This window comes from Petaurus breviceps, unplaced genomic scaffold, assembly GCF_028583685.1.
Source record: "Petaurus breviceps papuanus isolate PSGF00001 unplaced genomic scaffold, PetGlider_PUasm1.0 91133, whole genome shotgun sequence".
NCBI lineage: Eukaryota > Metazoa > Chordata > Mammalia > Diprotodontia > Petauridae > Petaurus > Petaurus breviceps.
This window is the reverse complement of record NW_027187419.1, coordinates 84155751-84180550: the sequence shown is the minus strand read 5'-3', so window position 1 is coordinate 84180550 and position 24800 is coordinate 84155751. Positions and strand designations below refer to the sequence as shown.

Below are 24800 nucleotides of genomic sequence, written 5' to 3'. Positions count from 1 at the left end.
GTTAAATTCCATTCATTAATCTGAACATTAAAAAAATCTAGAACTCCAAATTAGATCATTTTTGCAAGGAGATCAACACATATGCAGAGTATAACTTTCCATTAGTCAGACCTCTGAATAAACAGAACAATTGACATGTATTTAGGCAAAATAGAGACTTAAACTGCAACAGGTTTCTTTATTTCTCTTCCTATTTTTTTCTTTATATTGCTTATAGCCATGGTGCTTGATTTTAATAGTGAGTAGAAAACTGAATTAATATAGTTTCAAAGCAATAAAAAAGTCACTTAATTGAGAGGAAATTAGACTTTAGACTTGCATAATATCTTGAACCTAGTGGTGCTCATTAAAGAGAAGTTCAATAATTACTCTTATACCTGGGTACCCTCAAAATATGTGACTGAGGCATGGTAGAGAGAATGCTTCACAATTTTTCTCAGTGTCTGAATTGGGACTTTTCCTATCCATGTATGAGAGAAATCCTTTGATCAATTGCATGAAACAGCAGTTATTTTCTTCTTGTAAACTTGCAGTTTGGAGGGCAAGTGAAGAGTTCTTGCCTCTCTCTCAGAGGCAAAGAAAAAAATCAAGCTAGAAATCCATTTTAATGATCTAGTACCATAATTTATTTGAGAAGAATTATGTTTCTTGACATGACCTATTCTTATGTATGAAGGAGAGTATAAATGAAAACACCTTTGTTTGCAGAGATTGTCTTTTGCCTTTCTTTGCACTATCAATGCTTAGCATAATGTCTGCATAGTGGGCATTTAATAAATACTTACTGACAAGTTTGTGTGGTATATTATCTATTAGAAATAAGAATAAGAATTAGTTTTTAACAACATGAATTAAAAAAAAAGACCTACTGGAGTATCAGGAAGTGATTTAAAAACACAGTCCAACCATTATATGGTATTTCTGAAACATTTACAGAACTTGGGAAAGTTCTCAGTATAGTTTTTGGATATTCTTAGGAGAATTTATAGAAAGCTGGAGTAGTATGTAAGAGTCATGATGGACAAAAGTAGAGAAAAAATACTTGTGTTGATAACACCATGGAAGAATTAAAAAACAAACAAGAATAAAATAGCAAAATTATATCTATGTTTCTTCATAGATTTAGTTATACAAATTCTATGACTGAAATACTACTATATAAATAAAAACTTAAAAAATACGAGTCTACTCCTTACATGCCCTTGGAACACAAACTGATACCTACAGTGTAGCATATTAGTTGCCCTTTTAAGTTTTAAAAGATCTTATTAAAAACTGGGGTCAACTTATACACCAAGCATAGAAAATCATTACCATATATTTCATTTTTGGTGGCAGCTGCTTCATTGCATTCTCCTATTAGGACCTCATGAACCTTTAAACCTTGTTCCTACGGTGTGAATAGTGAATAGCTTTCTCAATGGTGTATGTTTAGCTAAGGCTAGAATTCTAATGCTAAAATTAGTCCTGAAGGAAATATTTCCACATATTGCATTTATGAATGAATGAATGAAAATGCATTTATTATGTGTCAGGCACAGGGATACTAATTAAAAAAGAAGGCTTGTGCTCTCAAGGGATTTACACAAGAATAAGGGAAGAAAAACACATGGGAGAGTAGAGACTAGGAAGGGGAACTTTGTTCCAGAAAGTTAGAGAGATAATCATAGGGGGAATACACTGATATACACTATCCAGGAAAAAAAGACAGTTGATTTGATCAAAGTTCCAAAACTGAAGAGAGATGGGTTGGGAAAAGAGGGTAGCAAGGAAATTAGGGAGGTGGTGAACAAGTAAGTCAGATTTAAGCTTCGCTGAATTGCTTTATACCTCAATTTAGGTTAATATGCTTATATTTATGAAATAGGAAAAGAACCAAGTAAATGTAATTCAGAACATTGGGTGGTCTGTGGTGGATTAACAGAAAGACATGAATAAGAATCACAAAGGATGAGGTAATGAGTGGGCTGTGATATCAAAAAAGGCTAAGTTTTTATATTGGTATACAATACTAAAAATTTAATTAACATCCCACATTGCAATGAAGATAGTACTTTGCCTTGATATAAACTAGTATCATATAATTTACTTTCTTAATATGTAAAGATTTAAAGTGAATAAAAAGACAATTTAAAGTACAAAATGTCTCCAGAGTCTTAGTACAGTTTTAAACTTTAAAAATTTAATACCATACTAGGGCTTTGGGCATACCTGGAATTTTCAATAATGAAACTAGGACCTGGCCAAATGTTTAAAAATTTTACATTTCTTTTCATGCTTTTTTGAAATTCAAAATGCTGACCTTTGATTTCACCTTGACTTCAATTTCTTTGAATATGGCTGCTACTATTATTATCCTAAGATAATAATTTATTCATACTATCAAGTTGATTATAAGGAAAAGTTTCATATCATCAAAGCTAGCCATAATAGTTTTAAGCATGAGACCATGAAATTATCATATTATGAATAAGTGAATTACATTATCATATATGAAATACTTGTTTATAGTGAATAAATTCAGAGGTCAAAAATGGAGACTTTGGGAACACATAAAAAACAGAAAAGCACATATCACTTTATTGCTTTTCTCAACCACAATAAATACTGGTATCTTATTTATTTTTGTAGGCTCAGTCAAGATAAAATAGCAAGCAACATCTGAAAAAGTTTTATTTAGTGATATTCTGTTAAGCAACATTTGATCATTATATCAGGCAAACAATCTAACTCAGCATGGCTAGGAGGGTGGGTGGACTGGGTCTAAGAATAACTGAATTGTATTTTGAAAATATTAACTAGCAATCAAAGTTTGTAATAAATTAATCATTGTCATCACTTGGCAACACAGCAGAAGATAAGAGTATTTGAGTACCTCCACTGTGACTAAGAATAAATAACTTTTGCTAAATGGACAATGATAAAAAATCCCAACAAATTAGTTTACTACAAATAGGGGCAGTATTGATGGTTCTGTGATTAATATAATTTGATTTCAAATAGTTCTCAGTTATTGTTTCAATAACAGCAACAACAATAGAACCCAATCATTTATCTAATGCTTTATAATACTATCTAAAGGAACAAATTGGTGGAATATATGTAAAAATTGATGATATTTAGCAATAACAACTTGATGGTGGGGAGGAAGGTAGAAGGAATGAATATTAATCAAAATCCAAATATTAGAGACAAGTAAAATTTGGTAGTGATTTTCAGAATCAAGAATAAGAAACAAAAAAAATTAGTTTTAAACATTTCTAATTACCCCTCAATTTTAAATGCCCATTACTTAAAAGAAACTGACTTGTTGAAATCAAGTAATACATATCATGTATGTTTCTGAATGGGTAGTATATTAAATGAAAATATGGGGAGAGGGCTGAAATCTTGATAGAAAATTAAAAGGAAAATCTTTTTAGGTAATTTTATTGCAAGAATTCCTATTAAACCATATTTTCCAAAATTTAGATAACAGAAATTTTAGAAGAAATTGGTTAATAAATATATGTACATCAATAGGATAAAATTCAGAATTTGCTTCTAAAATATTAACAAATCATCATGTTTAAAACTTAACAGGTCAAGTCTAATGGCAGCCTATAAATTAATTTGGTAAATACCTTCTTATCAATGTTTTCCTAGCACCTAAGTACTTCAATGACCAATGCCCTAACTATGCCAAGAAACAGCATGAATTTTTTTATACTTTGATTAAAGCAATGAAGAAACTCCTATTTAGAATGATCATCATACCTGAAATACAACCCAAAGTAGTATGTATTTAAACCAAGTTTAATTTTAAGAACTAAGATTTTTATAATATTGTATAGTTACTGATAATTGTCATTGTTACTTGCCTAGGGTCTTTTTGAATGCTATCTATGGATGGTGATCTGGTTGTTCCGTCATCAGCTGGTGCTGCATGCTGAAGTCTGTTATAATTGCACTCTTGCATTCGATACTGCATTGGCCTGTAGGGTTCCGCATAGGTAGCTGTTGTGTTCAGAGCATAATTGTTTCTTTGGTATGTAAGAGTGCTTCGCTGGCTGGATGATCTTTGCAGATTTCCAACACCTAGTATGAAGTCAAAATTTTCAAAATCTCTATAAAATTTGATACTATATTTAAACGTGGTTAATCATTTTCATGAAAATCTGAAACAACTTTTATGCTTCAAGTAGCATAATGGTTATTCACAATTATTTTGTATAAGTAAAGCCTTATACAATCAGCCATTTAAAAAACACCTCAAGGCAGTTAAAAATTTGATCGGATATTAACACTCTATCAAAACAAACTATGATGAGGAAATGAGAGTATATGTAACTTTCTTCAGAATACAGATTTTAATGAAGATTCTGTGGTATACAACAGCAGTAAATAAATATTAAAAAACAAATATGTTGGGAATGAAAATAGCATAATCTCATCCAATCTAATTATTTAAAACAAACTTGTTGAATATTTGTGAATCAAATGAAAACACCAATGCAAAACAAAGTGTATTTCAAACACTTTGTTGAAGGGTTGGTTGCTTTAAAAATATATTTTGATTTTAATTCTAAGAAACAAGGATTTTGCTCAAGTTAGGAATTTTATTCTACAATAGAAAATAACTCAAGTTGATTAAATCAACTTTGAATTAATCTTGGTGTTTTAGGCAAGATTATGTTGCTAGTATAACCACAGAATTAAGCAGGAAGCCAAATTAATATTTTTGTTTTATATTAGTATCAGAATTGGGGCCGATGATTTTGTTATGAAAGATACCAATATTCAGTTTCCAATGTATATTAGGATTCAATGTAAATCAAATGCTTTATGCAGGGGAAGGATTCTGTATAGCAGGTATGTGTGTGTGTGTGTGTGTAAGAAATTGTTATAAATAAGCTTGAAAATATAAGAATAGTACACTGAAGACATAAAATGTAACTTTTCTTTGCATATTTGCTTTAGGAACCAAAAAAAAAAAAACCCAGAAAGAAAAATTTGAACTTGAACACATTTTTTTTCTAAGCTGCTCTCAAGTCTACAGCTTCTTAAAAAGTATAACCTATACATTCAATGGATTAGGTTTAATCAAAGCAAAAATACATTACCTGTGAATAAGTAGTTAATGAACTCTTGATTTATTATGTTTATTGATCTATCATTGTTGCTTTATTCATCACTCATTCTGATGGCAAACATGATTTCTTTCCAGCAGTGAACACAATTTCAACAGGATAAGTCATCTGTTGGGAAACTGAATAACTGCCCAAGTAAAAAAATTCACACCTACCTGATCCAGTGCGATATAATGCTGTTTGGGACCCCTGGAGCTCAACAGTTCCGTGATTTGGACTACGATATATTGGACTATAATAAGTTCTCCCTTCATATATAGGGGTGATGTGCAAGTCAGGAGATACAGCAGAACGCAATTCTTGCCCAAGTTGGCTATGCTGACTAGCATAAGAACTTCTCAAGCCTATGAGCAAGAAAATTTTATAAAGATATGGGGAAGACCAAATGAAGACTTAGAACATGAAACCTCATCAAAACACTAACCATGACAACTGAATTTCAAATGAAATATTAAACTCAAATATTGAACTCAACTTAAAAATGATAGACACTAATAATTCAAAAGAACTTATTAATGAAACACACGTTTACTTGGCAGCCTGGTGAAAAGGGCAGGACTAGCAATGAAAGTCAGGAGTGGCAATGAATATAACTTGATACTTCCTAACAAAAAGTTGTCTAAAAATGGAAAGGAATGACTCAGGAATTAGTGTGTTCCTTTCATTAGAAGCATTCAAATAAAGGGCAGCTGAATATTTCGGTATGTTGTAGAGAGGATCTTTGGGGAAGATGGCTTCTGAGGTCTCTTCCAACTCTGTGAAAGGAAAACTTATAAACGAATCATTAATCTCACATTCCTATCTGGAATGGATAATAAAACTAGATTCTAATCCAAGCATCTCCTTTTCTTAAGAAAATTAAATTTTATAAAATTTGGTTCAACTCATCAAATTAAGGATATCTTTGTTTCTTAGAATTAAAATTAAAACATGCTTTTTCAAAGCAACCAGCCCTTCACCCAAGTGTTTAAAGTACATTTTGTTTTTCATTGGTGTTTTCATTAGTTAATTCACGAATATTCGGTGAAGGTGTTTTAATGATTAGAAAGATACGATGAGATTACCCTATTTTCATTCTCGGCAGATATCTTTAATATTTATTTACTGCTATTGCATACTGTAGAATCTTATTAAATTCATTAAAATCTATATTCTAAAGAGTTACATAATAATACTCTCATTTCTTGATCATAAGAATACCATTTGTTTTGATATAGTGTTAATACCTGAAAGAGTACCTACGATGTGTAAGGTACTATATAGTAGGTACTAAGAATAACTACCCCCCCCCCCCCAATTAAACAGTCTCTACTTTCAAGGAATGTATATACCATGAAATAAACAGTAAACAGTGCATTATTAAGGAACTTAACAGGGGCATCTAATTCAACTTCCTACTCAAGGCAGAATTTCCTCTACATTACTAAGGATAGGTGGTCATCCAGCTTCTATTTCAATATTTCAAGTAACAAGGAATTTACTACCTCACAAGGTAGTCTATTCCATTTTAGTAGAGTTCAAATTATTAGAAAGTTTTTCATCATACTATGACAAAACAGGCCTTTCCATATCCTCTAGCCATTTCCTGAAGATGCCACCTGGCACCATAGAGAACCAATTCATTCTTTCTTCCCAATCGTAACCTTCCAAATATTTGAGAATCGTTCTAATGTATTTTCATTTCAGATCATTATCTCTCACTCTTTCTACTGATTCTCACAGGACAGTTTAAAAAATCCTTATATCCTGACTAGTTCTCTAGAGACAGACCAGTTTATTTCTTTTTTTTTTTTTTTAAGCAATCGGGGTCAAGTAACTTGCTCAAGGTTACACGGCCAGTTATTTCTGGGTGTGGTGCTGAGTGTCTGAGCCCGGGATTTGATCTCCAGGTCATCCCAACACTAGAGCCAGTGCTCTTATTCGCTGAGCCACCTGGCTGCCCCGGGTTTATTTCTTTTTTGTTATCCAACATATTAGCTATCCCTTTTACCTTTTTGTCATTCATTATCTATTTCCTATGTATCCATCTATAAATGGAATAGAATCAATAAATATTAAGTACCTACTATGTGCTAGGCATTGTGCTAAGAGGCAATATAAGCTATTGATAAGACTGTAGTGTTATTAAAAGTATTCTTATCATTTATTTGTCATGTAGCTGTTAGTCAAAGAATGCAATTTTAGCATTAATGTTAACTTATATTTTATGGGTAAAATAAAGTCTTATTATTCAGTAGTAACACTGAACACAACTTTCAGACTAGCTGGAGATAAAATAAGAAGTTACAGGAAACACAATAGAGACTTACTTTTTAAACTTTTGGTGATAATGGAAAGTCATTAATTGGAGAAAACAGTCTTTTTCATTGTCAGAACTGAATTAAGGTCAAATGAGGCTAAATATGAGTGATAATGATGTTTAGTGATAATAATTGTTCAATTCAGTTGTTTCGGTCATGTCCAATTATTCATCATTCCCTTTGGGGTTTTCTTGTTAAAGATATTGGAGTGGTTTGCCATTTCCTTCTCTGGCTCACTTTACAGATGGGGAAACAGAAGCAAACAGGATTAAGTGACTTGCTCAGGGTCACATAGCTAGCAAGTGTCTGAGGCCAGATTTGAACTCAGGAAGATATGTCTTCTTGACTTCAGGCCCAGCATTCTATTCATTGTGATATCTAGCTTCCCCAGTGATAATAATGTGAATGATAAAGTCAAGAAATAGCTCTTTCCTTTTTTTTGTCAGTACTCATTTGAGGCAATATTCTGTAACTTTTCCCTTCTTTATCTTTCCCTCGTTTAGGTAACAGGAACAGACTATTCTCTTAAGAGTCTGATAGTATCCTTTCCTTATTTTTACAAATAAATTATATGATATTAGAATTAAGTGTCCTTTGAATATCTGGACATTTTTCTTTGACAGTTCACTTATATCTTCTTTAACTTCCTGAGTATTTCATATCTTTGTAAACATTCCTCTCTTGCCTTACTCCTTTGATTTTCAGAATTTCAACTTAGGGGTTTGGCTAAGGTTTTGATATTTGTTGCTTTTCTAAAATTTTAAACTGCATGCCAAGTTCATTGATTTCTTCTCCCCTTTTCACTAAAAGTATTCAGAGATAAAAAATTTCCCCTCAGATGACTGACTGCTTTGTTGCATCCCAAGAGTTTGGTATGTTCTCTGTCACATTTTTTTTTTTTTTTGCTTTTGGAGGGCAATTGGGGTTAAATGACTTGCCCAAAGTCACACAGTTTGTACGTTATGTCAAGTGTTTTGAGGTCACATTTGAATTCAGGTCCTCCTGACTCCAGTGCCCATGCTGTATTCACTGTGCCACCTAGCTGCCCCTCTGTCACACTCTGTAATGAAATTATCTATTGTCTTCAACCCACCAAAATGCTTATTCATTCTCAACTTTGAATAATTTCTTCAAAGATCTTTTATTGATAATTTTTATTGTACCGTGGCCAAGCAATGTTATACCCTAACCATTGCTAAGCCATTTGTATCTATATAAAATACTGATATAATTCCATTTTTTAATAGCCTACTAGTTTCCTTGCTTATCTCTTTTAATCATGACTATTTTTATGTTTTAGGTTACCTTATTTTAGAACATAATCTCTATTCCTACATTTAAAGATTTTTCTGAAGGATAAAAAGTTCTGCTAGAGTACTTCATTTTAACTTATTAGTGAGAAAGCCTGTTTCAAATGGGCTCTCCCCTTCCCCCCCCCCATTGTAAGATCCTGTTTTCTAATCTGTTTTGCTACCCACCTTCCATTTTATGATTGAGTTGATTCTAGTCCCATTTATGGTTATGATTATACATTGTTTATTTTCTTCCATCCTTAACTTTTATTTTTTTTCTTACTTTCTTTCCTTGTCCCACTCTTTATAATACAGAAGTAGAGAAAGAAAAGGAATCTTATCAGCACTAACAATCTGTATTAGAAGTGATCTGTACCTACTCCTTAACCCTCTTTTCACTGTCCTGATGCCATTTTCTTAAAAAAATAAAACAATTTAAATCTTTCTATAACTCCCCTTTTATGAACAATCTTCTGGAGTTGAGGTTTATTTGCTTGTATTTACTGACTAATTTTATTTTTTCACTCTTTTTATTCTCCCTTTCCCTTTTCTTGACCCTATTTCCTTTTCAAATTTAATATATTTCTACATCAAACCTCTGTGTTTGACCCTCCTTGGTCCTATTTAGGACCAGAGTTTCATGAGAGGGGGGGCATAGGTGGTGCAGTGAATAGAGCACTGGCCCTGGAGTCAGGAGGACCTGAGTTCAAATACAGCCTCAGACACTTAACACAAAGAAACAAAAAACTAGCCGTGTGGCTTTGGGCAAGTAGCTTAACCCCAATTGCCCTCCCCCCCAAAAAAAGTTTCATGAGAATCCTACTCCTCCCCACTATAGTGTACTCAATTTATATAAGAGTAAATTTTTCCACAATTGTCCATTTATTCCCTATTCTTAGTCCCTTCCTTATCCATCTTAAAACTAAGAAAACAAAACCCCACTCAGCCTCTGTATTTGTCTTAACTCCCAATATGACACTAAAAGACAGCAGGATCTCCAAGAGACAATTATTTTTTCCTCCTCTTAGAACATAAACATTTAATTATTATTTAGTCCCTTCCAATTGCTCAACTGCATTTACCTTAGCAGGTTTCTCTTGACCCTTGCATTTTCTTTTCAAAGTTTTATTCATCATTAGTCTTTTCATCAGAGATGCCTGAATTATGTGATCCTGACAGTGATTCCTTTGTACTTGAATTCTTTCTCACTAGTTGCTTGCAATATTTTCCCCTTAGATTATATTGATTTTGGCTCTGACATTCCTGGATATTTTCAGATTTTTTTTTTCAAGAGGAGATCACTAGATTCTTTATATTTTCACATTGCCCTCTAGTTCTAATGGATATAGGCATTTTTTTTTTAACAGAGTGATTAGTTGGTTTGATTGTTCTTTTTTTGGTTACAGATTTCAGGGAGCCTGAAGATTTTTAAATGATTACTAATTTATTAGTTCAGTTGTTTTTGATGGCAACTTAAAAAAAAATGGAAAAAAAAACCCTTTTAAATTTTCAATAATATTTCTTGTTATCTCGTGGAATTATCAATTTCTATTTTTCCTCCCTCCTCCCCACCCCTGCTTCTGCACTCCTGAGAAGGAATTTATTACTTGGGTAAGATAGTAAGATAGCCTCCTCAGCTCTAATTTCATTTGAAAATCTCATGATTCATTTTTTTCCAGTCATTTGCTAGTTATTATGACCAGGTCTTTTTCCCCTCCCTTCTGACACCCTGCTTATTGTTGTGGGGTTACTTTTTTCCTATAGATTTCTCTTAATCCAAAGTACTTCTTTTTTGTGTTTTTTTTTTCTGTTTAAAACTTATTTTCAGTGTCAGTTCTTGGATTAGAACTTCTTGTTTGTGTTAGTACTCTCTAGTACTTTTACATGGGTTGGGTAGGGCTTGCTTGGACTGGATCCCTCCTTTGTAGGGAATTCTATTGCCATTATCTCATCTGGATGGAATGGCTGGTACCAGACCCTACTCTGTCTCAGTCTCTGGGTTGTCTTGAGGGTTTTGGTCCTAGCAAATCTTTGTCTCCTTTTCCTCACACAAACCCCAATTAGGAGTTCATTCTGTACCTTATGGTTTCTCTTGAAAGGTCCAATGAGATGTTGGTATTGGTCTGAGGCCTCCTGCCTCAGATCTTTGTATCAAGAAGCCAGGTACTGAGGTGCTTTATATCCTGTACTCTGAGGAATATGTGGGCAGATCCCAATTCCCTGTTCAAGAACCTATGGTAGATGATTCCATTTCCTGCTTCTGTTCTGGCAGGTAGGAATTTCAGTCCAGATTGAGGTCCAAAAATACTAGAGCTCTTGTTGACTTGTGACTTTTTTGCGAAGTGTCTTAACTCTGACATTGCAAATAAGTAAAAAGGTAAATTATGTAGCTTAAAAATCTTATTCAGAACAAATCAGCACATATCCAACTTAGAACCCTGGCTCGTTCTAACTCTGGGAATTCTTTTATGATCAATTTTACTTTGAAAGAAATTTTGCCTTTATCAGTGGAGAAATATCTAGAGGAAAAAAAATATAGGTTGGAATATATTTCTTCTAAAACAATGTTTGACAAACAAATCAAAGCTATCTGGAGTCATATGATAAAATGCTCTAAATCACCGGTAATCAGAGAAATGAAAATTAAAACAACTCCGAGGTACTACCTCACACCTATCAGAATGGCTAATATGACAAAAATAGAGAATGCTGGATATTGGTGGGGATGGGGGAAAACTGGGACACCAATGTACTTTTGTGGAGTTGTGAATTGATTCAACCATTCTGTATAACAATCTGGAATTATGCCCAAAGGGCTGTAAAAACTGGATTCCCTTTGATCCAGCAATACTACTGCTAGGTCTATATCCCACAGACATTAAAACAAAAAAAAAAGGAAAAGGACCTATTTGTACAAAAATGTTTATAGCAGCTCTTTTTGTGGTGGTTAAGAATTCGAAATCAAAGGGATGCCCATCAACTGGGGAATGGCTAAACAAGCAGTGATACATGATTGTGATGGAATATTATTGTGCTATAAGAAATGACAAGCAGGATGATTTCAGAAAAACCTCTAAAGACTTACATGAACTGATGCAAAGGGAAGTGAACAGAACTAGGAGAACATTGTACACAGTAACAGCAATACTGTATGAGGAAGAACTGTGAAAGACTTAGCTATTCTCAACAATATAATGATCTAAGACAATCCCAAAGGACTGATGATGAATCATACTATCTGCCTCCAGATAAGGAACTGGTATTGACTGACTACAGGCTGAATTATGCTATTTTTCACTTTCTTACTTTAATTTTTTTTCTTTTATTCAAGTCAGCAAAATTCTTTTATAAATGACAAATTTTACATTAAAAAAAAAAAATAACTCAAGGCGGCCAGGTAGCACAGTGAGTGAGAGCACCAGCCCCAGAGTCGGGATAACTTGGGATCGAATCCAGGCTCAGACACTTAGCACCCACCCAGAAACCTGGCTGTGTAACCTTGAGCAAGTTACTTAACCCCAATTGCTTAGGGGCAGCCAGGTGGCGCAGTGAGTAAGAGCACTGGTCCCAGAGTCAGGATGACCTAGGATCGAATCTGGGCTCTGATACTTAGCACCACACCCAGAAATAACTGGCCATGTAACCTTGAGCAAGTTACTTAACCCCAATTGCTTAAAAAAAAAAATAACTGTCTGAAAAACCCCACTGAAAAAACAATGTCTGATTTTCCATCCTATTTGCCACATAATCAGGTTTTTTATAAATCAGGGGAGGAAAGCTTTCCATGGGCTAGAATATGAAGCAGAGAATTCACATATTTTCTCTCCCCCATTCAGGCCCAATGGATGTAAAGTAATCTCCACAATATCTTGCATCTATACCCTTCTTTCCACTTACATGGTTACCACTCTATTTCATGGCTTTATCAACTCTTTTACATAAGCTATTCCAACATTCCAAACCCTTTTGGTATTCCTGCTTGCAATCTTTTCAGTCTATCTTCCACATAATTTCCATAATTACCTTCCTAGAACACATGTCTGACAATGTTACTCCTTGGCTGAAGAATCTTCAATTGCTCCCTGTTGCCTCTAGGATAAAATAACTGATTCATCAGCTTGGTTTTTCAAGTTCTACAGGATTGAACATCAGCCTAACTTTTCATAATGATTTCCCAGTACTCTGTGGTGAATCCATGTTCCAAACAACTGGCCTAATTGTCATTCCTAGAACTTGCCAACATAGTTTATAGTTTAACGTAGTTTATCTCTATATCTCTGTATGGGTGATCCCCACTTATCTGGAATGTACTTTTGCTCCGCTTATTCTCAACTGAGGTCCCACTTCTTATAGGAAAACCTTTTCTAGTCCTCCAGTCTTTCCCTCGTCAAATGATTTTACATTTACTTATTTGTTCACCTACTGTTATCACTCATTTTTATCTGAATTTGACAAAGGAGGGTTGAATGGCCCACATTTGACATAGAATGATATTAAACTCAACAAAGAATCAGGCGGGGACAGAGAAACGGGAGAGGGAAGAGGGACATCAAGAGGAAGGGTAGATTTAGGGAGAGATTAATCTTAAATAAAATGAACTGTCTTTGGATAGTGGTACATAAAGCAGGGAATAAAAACAGATTGAATAAAATGCATATCACTATTGTTTAGCACAATGCTCTCTCAACATACTTTTTTTCTTCCCTTTATAAAGGTGGGAGGAGAGGCAAAGAGAGAAAAAAAAACGTAAAGTGATAGGCTTGATGGAAATAGGTAACTGATTATGAATCGTAACTGTAAATGCAAATGGAATGAATTCACCTGCAGGATAGAGCAGGGTAGAAGAATAGATTAGAAAGCAGAGTTCAACAAAATGTTGGTTAAAAGAAACACAAAGACTCAAAAAAAGTTAAAATAAAGGGAAAGAACAAAATCTAATGCTTTGGCTGAACTAAAAAAAAAGGCAAAATTAATAATCATGATATCAGACAAGGCAACAACAAAAACAGATTTGATTAAATAATATAAAAAAACCTATATTATGCTTACAGGCATCACAGACAAGTTAATATCAACATATACTATATATACACTGAATGGCATAAAGTTTATAGAAAGAAAGAGACAATAAAATTATAAATGTTAGGTATCTCAATGTACTTCTCTCAGGTCTAAACAAATCTAATGAAAACCAAGACAATAAAGAAGTAAAAGACCTGAATAGAATGGATTAAATGGAACAGATCTCTGGAGATTACTGAATGAGAATGAAACCTTAAAGAGAAACCAACCATGTTGCTAGGGCATAGCATAAAAACTTCACTAACAAATGCAAAACAATTAAACACATACTTTATTTATGATGATGTAATAAAAATTATATTTTATAAAGGGCATTTGAAGAAAGGATTAAAATATTAATTGAAGACAAAATAACAATACTAAAAAATTTATGGTCTGTTTAATTCAGTGGCAAACCATGATTCCAGAGGATTGAAGATGAAGCATACTACCTGCCTTTTAACAGACAGGTGATAGGCTCAAAATGTAGAATAAACAATGTAATTTTGGCTATAATCAATGAAAGAATTTGCTCGACCACATATTTTCAAAGGTTTTTAATAAATATCTTTTCAACTGGGGTAAGCGATAAGGCATGTGAGAAATAATAAATGCTTGTTAATTCTTTTCTTTTTTTTTTTTTTTGGAGGGGGGAATGCAGGGCAATTGGGGTTAAGTGACTTGCTCAAAGTCACAGGGCTAGTAAGTGTCTGAGGCCACATTTGAACTCAGGTCCTCCTGACTCCAGGGCCAGTGCTCTATTCACTGTGCCACCTAGCTGCCCCCAATGCTTGTTAATTCTTAAAAATATTAAAATAGAAGAAGAGTCTTAACAGAATTTAGGTTTAGATAAGGGTTCTGTGAACTTTAAAAAAAACTGTGATGACTATTTCAATATAATTATTTTTCTTTGTAATCCTGTGTATTTTATTTCATGCATTTAAAAACATTTTTTGTGAAGGGGTTCATAGATGTCATCAAGTTGCCAAAAATGTCCGTAATTAAAAAAATAGTTTAAGAGCCCTTGGTTTAGAACAAGAACAAACTAAACATGACAACAATCCAAAAATGGATATATAAGTTAGATATAACAGGTCATACAATAAACAAAGAAGAGGAGCAAGGAAGAAAATACTTTTAGCAATACCTTTACAGGAAGATTTCATGACCAAACAAGAACTAGAAAAGATTAATAAAGTCTAAAAGATACATTTTCTGATAAAGATCTGATATCAATGATATGTAAGGAATGGATTCACATATATAAGAATGACAGGGTTCTTCAATATGGTCAAATGATAACATGCAATTCTCAATGCAAGAAATCAATCAATAGCCATAAGAAAAAAAATGCTACAAGTCACTAATATTTTTTTTAAATAACTAATATTTTTAAGGCAAACTAAAACAACTTCCAAATTCCATTTCACAAAGACAAAAAAGGAAAATGAAATTGCTGGAGAAGCTCCAGGAAGATAGGCACAGTGGCAGAGCCTTGATGGAACTATAAATTGGTCCAGCTATTCTGGAAAGCAATCTGAAATTATATTTATGAAGTCACCAAAATACATACTCTGTCTCACAGGTATTTAGGGAAACCAATACCCAGAGTTCCATATGCATAAAATATTCATAACAGTTATTTTTGATGTGGCAAAGAACTGGACACAACAGGGTGTAAATTTATTGGGGAGTAGCTGAACAAATTATGGCATATAAATATAAGGGGAAATTATTTTGCTAAATGATGAGAGGAATCTTTTCAGAAAAAACTAGGAAGACTTATGAATTGATGCAGAGTAAAGTGAATAGAACTAACAGAATAATTTGTACAACAGAGAAAAAGACTTAAAAATGAACATAACATAATGAACACTGAAAGATTTAAGAACTCTGATCAATATAACAACAAATCATGATTCTAAAAATCTGAAGATGAAACATTCTACCCACCTACTGAGAGAAGAGGTAATGGACCCAAACTACAGAATGAGATATACATTTTTGGACATAGCAAATATGTAGATTTTTTTTTTGCTTGACTAAGATTATTTTCTTTTAAAAAGATAAAACAATTGAAGAGATGAAAAAAATCTGTTTGCTCTATTAAAGACCTTTATAGAAGTTTCAATACTACAATATAAGTAAATAAATTATAAATTTCCTAACTTCTCATGTTGTGGAGACATTAAATTCTGGATCACTTACTGAGCATCAAAGACATTGTGACAGACCAGAAAATGAGAGTGATTGACCTAAGGCCTTCATTTCAGCATTAAATAGCCAAGGAAAACCCTTCCTATGAACACACAGGATTTCACAAAATAGGAACTATTAGGTATCTCTTTTGTCTTGTGGAAATCCAAGCATAATAATTTTACATTACCACAGAGGATAAATCTCTTTTTTCAATTAGTCTGCCATAACACTAGCATAGTTCTTTATTACCTCATTCCGGATAATTGCAAAGGTGTATCTTCAGTTCCTCCTCCACATTATTAAGGTTAGAGACTAATATTCCTAAAACGCTCTTTTTAATGTCACTACTTTGCTCAAAATTCATTGATGGTTTCCCATGTAGATAATTAAATATAAATTAACATCTTTCACAGTCCTGCTCTAATTTACCTTTGTATAACACATCCTTAACTCCAACCAAACTGGGTTATTCATTATCTTTTGAGCATGACTCTTTAGACACCATATCTCAGCTACCTTCTCACACTAGTACTTGTTTCTTCCTCTGTAATCTTCTTACCCTGAAGCACCCCTTTCTCCCCAATGGTGAATTCCTCTGAGGGCCTCCATTTTGTAGAATGGCCTAAACTGACCAACCTCTCCAACTGTACTCACTGGATTTTGTCACTATAATTTTGAATGGATACCTTTCCCTCCTTCACCCCATGCTTTTTGGCTCCTTTTAAGCACTGTCATTCCCTATTAGAATTTGTTACTAGGGGTTAAGAATTATCTTTCTTTTCACTTGTTTTGTATTTGTATTTTGTATTTTAAATTTGTATTTGCAGTGCTTAGCATAGTGTCTGACCAATAGTAAGTATTTAATAAATGCTTGTTGACTGACTGGCACACTGTATATATTTCCATCTTTGCTCCTATCTTTATCTTGTGTAAAATATTTTTCCTAAATTAGTTTATATAATTCTTCCCCACCAAGTCCCAACTTTTTCATGAAGCTTTACCTGACTTTACCATTTCAGGGTAATTTCTCACTAAAATTTGTTTGGTACTTCAGAGTATAATAGCCAGGGATAACATCTTAAAATTCTTTGTATTCTCTCATTGTCTAATATATTGCTTTGCACATATTTAGTGCTCAACAAATGCTTGTTTATGAACATAAATAAGGCACATGCTTTTAAAATCTCCATGACTTCATGAAAAGGGTAAAGATTTCCCCTGCTATTATAGTTCCACTTGATTTACAAAAGAATAGAGATAGGAGGCTGACCTAGAGAAGATTATTGTGGCAAAAATTGCAATCTCAGTAAGTGTAACCAAGGTGATAGATGAAATTCACCAAAAGATAGCTTATATGGCAGTCCCTCATGGAAGATTTTTCTATAATCAAAACAGCTTGATATAAGGACTCCTTACTGTTGTCTAAATTTTCAAATTTAACAAACTGAAATGATTCATGCTCATTTGAAAAAAACGTGTGTATATACAGATATAAACATATATATATGTATGTATTTATGAAAAGACCATTAGCTGGTAATAAATTCTACATTAAAAAAATTATAAGCAGTTTGGACCCAATGATGTTCTTAAAAAATGCAAGATACATTGTATAGAGCCCATATCAGATTGTAAGCTGTTTTAGGGAAGGAGGGGGAGAAAATTAAAAACTCATGAAAGTGAATGCTGAAAACTAAAAATAAATAATTTAATAAAAATATGCAAGATAGATATAATGTAATGTTGATTGACTGTCTTTTGGGTAAAAATTAAGAAGTCATTACAAGTGAAGACTACCACTGATTATTATATATAAATAAATATAAATATACATATATAAATTACACAATTTTATGCATTCGAAATTATTATATACTATAAAAGTTGAAATTAAAATATAAGTTCTCATATTATCATCATTCTAAGCAATAGTTTATTACAGTAGATTTATTCACTAGGCTTTTATGCTATAATTTTACCTTTTTACTAACCTGTTAGACTGTCTGGACGAGGTGGAACCATCCTCTCATAAATGTCATACTGTTGCTGTCCAAACTGTTCAATATCATGAATAGTTCTTTGTAGTGATGATCCCAGATGCTGCGGAACTGCAGTCATTCCAGAGCGTTTCGGGGAAGATGAGCCTACCTGGGCATGGGATGGAGAAGCTATCCTAGTCTGTGCATCAGTCAGGGTTAAAGGTGAACCCACTCTGACTGCTGTTTGATATTGAGAAGCTGTTCCATTGGGGTTAGTTGTTTGCCTGGATGTGACTGAACCAATCCGCCGTACAGCAGTGGGAGAAGCAGGTCTTTGCGTGGCATATGGAGATGCTGCTCGCTGGGCAGGTAATGTAGTAGATGAATACACATTTGAATTCAGTGGTCGGGAGTCAGTCACTGATGGAGAGCCATATCCACTACCCAAAGAAGTTCTCAGTGACCCCCTTGAAGGAGAAATGCCCGTACTGATAACATAAGAAGGAGACTGTGCTCTAGACGGAACAGAACTAACTCTTCTCATGGTTCGACTGGTAATATTTACAGAAGGCTGATAAGAGGGGAAAAAAAAAGGATTATTTTCCTCCTCAGTTTGATGTTTAAAGTTAGATAAAAACACTAACACAATACAAAATAAAAGCCACTTTAAATATTTATTTCATAAAGTGAGCTTTTCTTCCCCATGATCTAGTGTTAGAAATTAAATTATATCCACAGCATTTTGTTTAATTATATCCATTCCTTTTGTTTAATCTTCACCCAGTTCCCTTCCAAAACCCACTAGAAGTAATCAACAAACTTGGATCTAACAACCTTTAATATTCCTTTCTCTGTTATCTTTATTCTTTTTTTTTGTCATTCTCTGGCTTTGAATATTTTTATTAACAGAGAAGTTTTTTTTTCTGAAGGATTAATAACTTATGAGTGCAGGATTTACATCCATCCATCCATCCATCCATCATCCATCCATCCATCCATCCATCCACCTTTCCTTCCTCATGTAGTTGCATTAAAATAACTCATGACTCAAAATTTGAATAGGGTAAAAATTAAGATAAAACAAAAACATGCTATGAGAGCAATTCATGCTAAATATAAGAATTCACACTTGTGATTTAGTTATTCCAGAAGAAAATTAGATTTGGAGAGTTTGATTATTCAGACTGATCTCAATCATAATTTTTACTCATAAAGAATCTTTTAATTAAAGCCTAATGCATAGTCCTGCTGCTTGATCCTCCTATCTCAAAATGTTTTTCATTTAAATATGTATACTTAATGATTTCATCCATTTTTCTCAGTGCCGCTTCCCCCTGATACCTGAGCTCTCTTCATCCAGAGATGACAGTTACAAAAAGGAGCAAATTGGAAGCAAACAAAAAACGTTAAGCTCCATAAGGATCAGGACCATAGCTTATTTTGAAACACTTATCTCCCCTGGTCCTTAGCACAGGGCTTTTCACACAGTAGGTCTTTAACAAGTGTTTTCTGTTGCTATTGTTAGGAATGTTTAGGCTATGTTGTGTTCCAAGCCACACTTGATAGAAAAAGGAGACAAAAAAAATTCACTTTCACTGTTAATCCTATTATAAATTTACCTAACATAACACTGTTGGCTTTTAGGACCATGAGTCAGATATACTGTGTTGAACTCAGTAGAAGAAGGATGAGTAGAAGTCAGGTATGAGAAAAGGATATGGGGTAACACATAAAAAGAAACTGAGGACTGCTGACAATAGAAAAATCTCTATTTAACGTATCACCAGACTAAAACATCCAAATTCAGATTCAAAATCTTCTACCTCAGGACTAAAATCTACCCTTCATTTTTAAAGTGGTGTTATGAATATGAAGTCCTCTCTCATAAAGGCAAACCTTCACATCTGTAGTTACAAAGTGTATTAATATAAGTAAAGAATCATTTTGCTTTAACAAAGATCTTCAGTATCACTTTGGAGAAAAATACATAATTTCCACAATCAATAAATAGTGTAGAAAATACTGATGCTTTAGACACTACCTCTTGCAGACAAAATAAAACCAAAAAACCCCCAAACACCCCTGTAATTATTTTGGATTTGTCAAGGCCAAAGAACTGGATAATAATGGAGTATTATACTTTGATATGTATTATAGTTTTTGTTTGGTGCCAAGTAGAAAATGTAACAATTGACAAGGCAGTTCTCACCAATTATTTTAATTGTGTGTAGTTATGCTTCTTTTCTTAGTTAGGGTGACTGCTGGAAATCAGAAAAGAGTTAACAGGGCCCAAGGGATGGGCAGATAGCTAATTAAAAAACAAACAAGCAGCCCTACACAGCCAATATTATTATTTTTTTGCTACAAAAGATGGATTCATTAGACTGTAACATAACTTTATTACATATATTGGTGATCCTTTATTTTACACCAGAAATGTTTTAGTATGTAACTTTGTATAAGGCAAATACTATTCTAAAATGTTGGGCACTCCTGTATCATGATGCCCTAGTAGTATATCTGTAGTGTGCTTATAAAAATTTGTAGATATTATCTAATATTTCGTTTTCTTTGTATTTTGCCACTTCTAGGATTTCTGGACATCCTCTAACTTACCCTGGAACAAAGACATTCCTTGTTTTTATGAGGATACCATTACTCTCTATATTTGTGGCTTAAATTCCCCCCACCCCTTCGTGGAACTTATTATCTTGAACTATAAAACACAAAAAGAAATTTAAGGGTACAAGTCAGTTATATAACTTCAAAATTGTACATAATTAAAGATACTTATATAATATCCACTAAACCTGTTTTCAAAATTGACCATAGAATGTCATCAAATATATTGATTTTTAAAATTATCTTGATAGATTATGTTTACCTGAACTAAAGTTTGTCCTTCAGCTCTTGAATTTCTCACCAGATGGTTATTACTTGAGCTTAAGAATGAATGCTGTTGTCTATTATCTGCCTTGACCAAGTTTTGGCTATTGTGGAAACTACCTGGTTCCTGGTATCCACTGTCAGAATAAGAATTCATTTGTGTTGAACTTCTTGAGTTACCCAGTGATCCTGTAGGATTTAAACCAGTACAGAAAAATCTTCATTATGAATTCTTGATGTGCAAATTTTAAAAGCAAATTAAATTAGGATTATCTCTCTCCCCCTCTAAGAATATTTAGAAGATATACAACAGACCCTCACTTTCATGGAGAGATGTTTGCTCTGGTGAATATAGAGTCCCTTGTTCTGTTTCTGTCCTTATGAGATAGGTGTTGGGATGGACAGTATCAGAAGCTTGAGGTTTGTTTACTCCAGTATTTGGCACATCTGTAAAAGGCAAGTTCAGTCACTTAAATCTAATGATGTTACAAAAGATATTGAAATGTTTAAGTTATTTACCAATGGCATACTCTAATCTCCACATTAATATACTATCATTTAGGTCAATATGTATGATTTACTTAACCTTATCTATTATACACAGAACTAAACAGTCAGTTGTAGTTATACAAGTTGCAGAATATTCTGCAATTTTCATGCATTTCCAGACTAATTGCCAAAAATTAGCTAATAATGTAAAAATCCCTTGACATCTACTAACCAGCTTTGTTGCTTTACTGAAAAATTACCTCAAAGCCCAACTTATTCAGGAAGGTTACATCAGTGTAACTAATGATCACCTATAATAAATCTTTTTTTTTTTTTTTAAGATTCTTCATGTTCATTAAATTTAAAGGAAAGTTATATACAGCTTATAGTACTGTGCTAGAGGACAATATCCTTTAAGTCAAGGACTTGTCTTTTTATGCTCTGTTATATCCATGTTCACGTATAATTAAAAATTAATCAATATGCATTTATTAAGCAATGTTACAGAGTCAGCACTGGCAATACAAGTGCTAAGAATGAAACAACTCATACGATGAGTTTGCATGATTTAAAAAAAAATTCCCCAATTATTAAGCATTTATTTTTTTCTACCTCCCACCTTTATCACCTACTAAAAAACCAAACAGATAAAACCCTTGCATCATATAAGCATAATTAAGCAAAATGTATTCTGATGTTGGCCACATGCAAAAATGTGTTTATCATTCTGCATTAGTCCATCATCTCTGTTATGAAATGGGTAATTTTTTTCATTGGTTCTCTGGAATCATGGTTGATCATTCCAAATTTTCTTATTTTAGCTAAAGGCTTTACACATTCTTCCAAATCTTCTTTCTGTTATTCTGGATTCTTACTCTTCTTCACCAACAGTGGATAAAGCTTACAATTCTACCTCTACAAGTCTAATATCTGACTTTTCTCTCTATTCACATAATTATTACCTGAGTTCAAGCCACCATCACCTCTAATATAGATACTTTTCACAGTTTGCTAATTGGTTTCCCTGCTTTAAGTCTCTTACCACCACTCCAATGTATCCTTCATGCATCTGTCAAAATGATTTTCCTAAAGCCAATGAGATGTAATTAGGTCTCAGTTCCCTATTCACTAAACTCTAATGGCTTCCTGTTGCTTCTAGGATAAAATATAAATTCCTCAGTTCGGTTTTTGAAGCCCTTCACCAACTGGTCTCAACTGATCTATTCAGGCTCATAACTCTTTGTCCCCTGCACTCTATAGTCCAGATAAGCTGGCCTTTTCTCTGTTCCGCACATGTGACAATCTATCTCCTGCCTCTATGCCTTTGTATTGGCTGTCTTATGATATGGAATAAAAGCCAGCAAGATCTAACCATGTTACTTGAAAACATAATGAATTGTTTTGGACATAGTGAGCTTGAAGGATCTCTGAGACATCGAGTTTGACATGATTAGTAAGATTGAAACTCATGACATGATTAATAAGATTGAAACTTAGAGAAGACTATAGGGCTGGATATATAAATCTGGGAATCATCTGCATAAAGATGACAGTTAAACCAACAGAAGTTGATGAGATGACTCAAAAAAATAAAGTACAAAGGGAGATGGGAACAAAGCCTAGGATAGAATCTTCAGGAATACCCACAGCTGGGAGTATAATGGGAATGAAAAGCCAGCATAAGAGCCTGAGAAGATGAATGAGACAGGTTAATCAGGACAGAATTGTGTCATGAAAACCCAGAGGAAAGAGTAGTCAGGAAGACAGAATAGTCAGTAGTATTAAGTGCATAAAGTAGACTGAGAAAGGACCATCAGACTTTATAATTAAGAAATCACTGGTAACTTTGGAGAGGGCAGTAACTATCAGATAAACATGAAAGAACTCTGTACCTAGTACTTCAAAGTTGCAAATATTGTTAAATGAATTTCCTTATCTAATTATCTTCTGATTCTATTAGCATATTCTATCATATGAATACAAGTGTAATTTTAATATTGCCTTTTCATTCTAAACATCTCAATGTCTATTGTACATTTTTAACTGGCCAGTCTTATATTTAGCAGCACAATTCTGTTCCCCAAATAAACAATAACACAATCTCCTCCGTTCCCCAATTCTTCATCTTTTGGATACTCTTTCCTCTCTGATTTATACCACTGTTCTTGATGCTTTTCTTACCTGCTACTTCTGAATCACCTTTGTAGGATGATCATCCATATTTCTCTAACTGTGGGTATACCCTTAAGTGTCTGTCAAAATTCCTCTTCTCTTCTTGTTTTACATTTTTTTTGGTGACCTCATCAGCATATATGCATCAATTATCATCCCAAGACATGTAACTCTCAAAACACTTAGTTCTAGAGTCTTTCTTGATTTCTAGTCCCATACCACAAAATATTGAACATTTCACATCAGAAGTCCCACAGGCATCCTAAATTCAACATACCCAAAACAGAACTCCATCTTTCCCCCAAATCCATCTTTCTTCTTTCAAGCTTTCCTCTTTCTGTTAAGGACACCACCACCTTTCCAGTCACTCAGGCTAGCAAAACCAGATTTATCCCACCTCCTCCCTCACCCAATAAACCCAGTCATTTGCCACCATGTCTTATCATTTCTATTTCAACAATGGTTTCATATATCTACTGCTTTCCACGTACAGGCTACCACCTTAGTTAAAGCCTTTACCCCTCTCACAATCCATCTCCCACCCCAGACTACGATGGTAGCCTCCAAACTGGCTTCCCAGGTTTAAGTTTCTCCTGTCCTCTACAGAGATGACAAAGAGATCTTTCTAAAGCAAAATCCAGTGCATGCCCTTCTCTTGCTTAATAAACTAAAATGGTTCCCTATCACCTCTAGGGTAAAATACAAACTCCCCTGGCATTTTTTTAAAAATACAAAATACTCCTCCCCTTTGCAGCTTAGTTCCAGTCCATTTTTTTTTTGCTTTTTGGAGGGGGGGAGGGCAGGGCAATTGGGGTTAAGTGACTTGCCCAAGGTCACTTGGCTAGTAAGTGTTAAGTGTCTGAAACTAGATTTGAACTAAGGTCCTCCTAACTCCAGGGCTGGTGCTCTAAGTGCGCCACCTAGTAGCTGCAGTTCCAGTCTATCTTTCCTGACTTATAATACATTAATCCTCTTTACACATTCTATAGTTTAGCCAAACTGATCTTTTTGCTGATTCTGACACACAATGTCTCATTTCCAGTCTACATAGCTTCGCACATGCTGTCCCCAATTCCTGGAACATTCCTTCCTCACCTACTTGTCTTAGGAGCCCTAATTTCATTCAAAACTCACCATAAATAACACTTTGCCATTAGGTATTACTTGGGTCCCCCCTCCCAACTTCATTTAAAAAATTCTGTGTGTTTGTATATGTATATATTTGTCTGTATGTCTATCAAAGATCCCCTAACTTCAAAGATATTGCACTAGGAAAGACAAAATAAACATATA

General features: G+C 33.8%; 1 protein-coding gene across 10 annotated transcripts in view; it reads right to left on the bottom strand.

Moving 5' to 3' along the window:
• The window catches only part of PKP4 (plakophilin 4), a 260863-nt gene that overhangs the window by 40798 nt on the left and 195265 nt on the right, over window positions 1–24800 (bottom strand). For 7 of the 10 annotated variants that reach the window (XM_069080737.1, XM_069080739.1, XM_069080741.1 and 4 more), the window contains 5 exons: window positions 21162–21293; window positions 20845–21035; window positions 17973–18531; window positions 5285–5473; window positions 3861–4077 (listed from right to left, as the gene is read on the bottom strand). In XM_069080737.1, the coding sequence (XP_068936838.1) occupies window positions 3861–4077; window positions 5285–5473; window positions 17973–18531; window positions 20845–21035; window positions 21162–21293 (1288 nt within the window). The remainder of the gene's footprint in view (window positions 1–3860; window positions 4078–5284; window positions 5474–17972; window positions 18532–20844; window positions 21036–21161; window positions 21294–24800) is intronic. The other 3 variants (XM_069080738.1, XM_069080742.1, XM_069080747.1) reach the window with 2 other exon arrangements.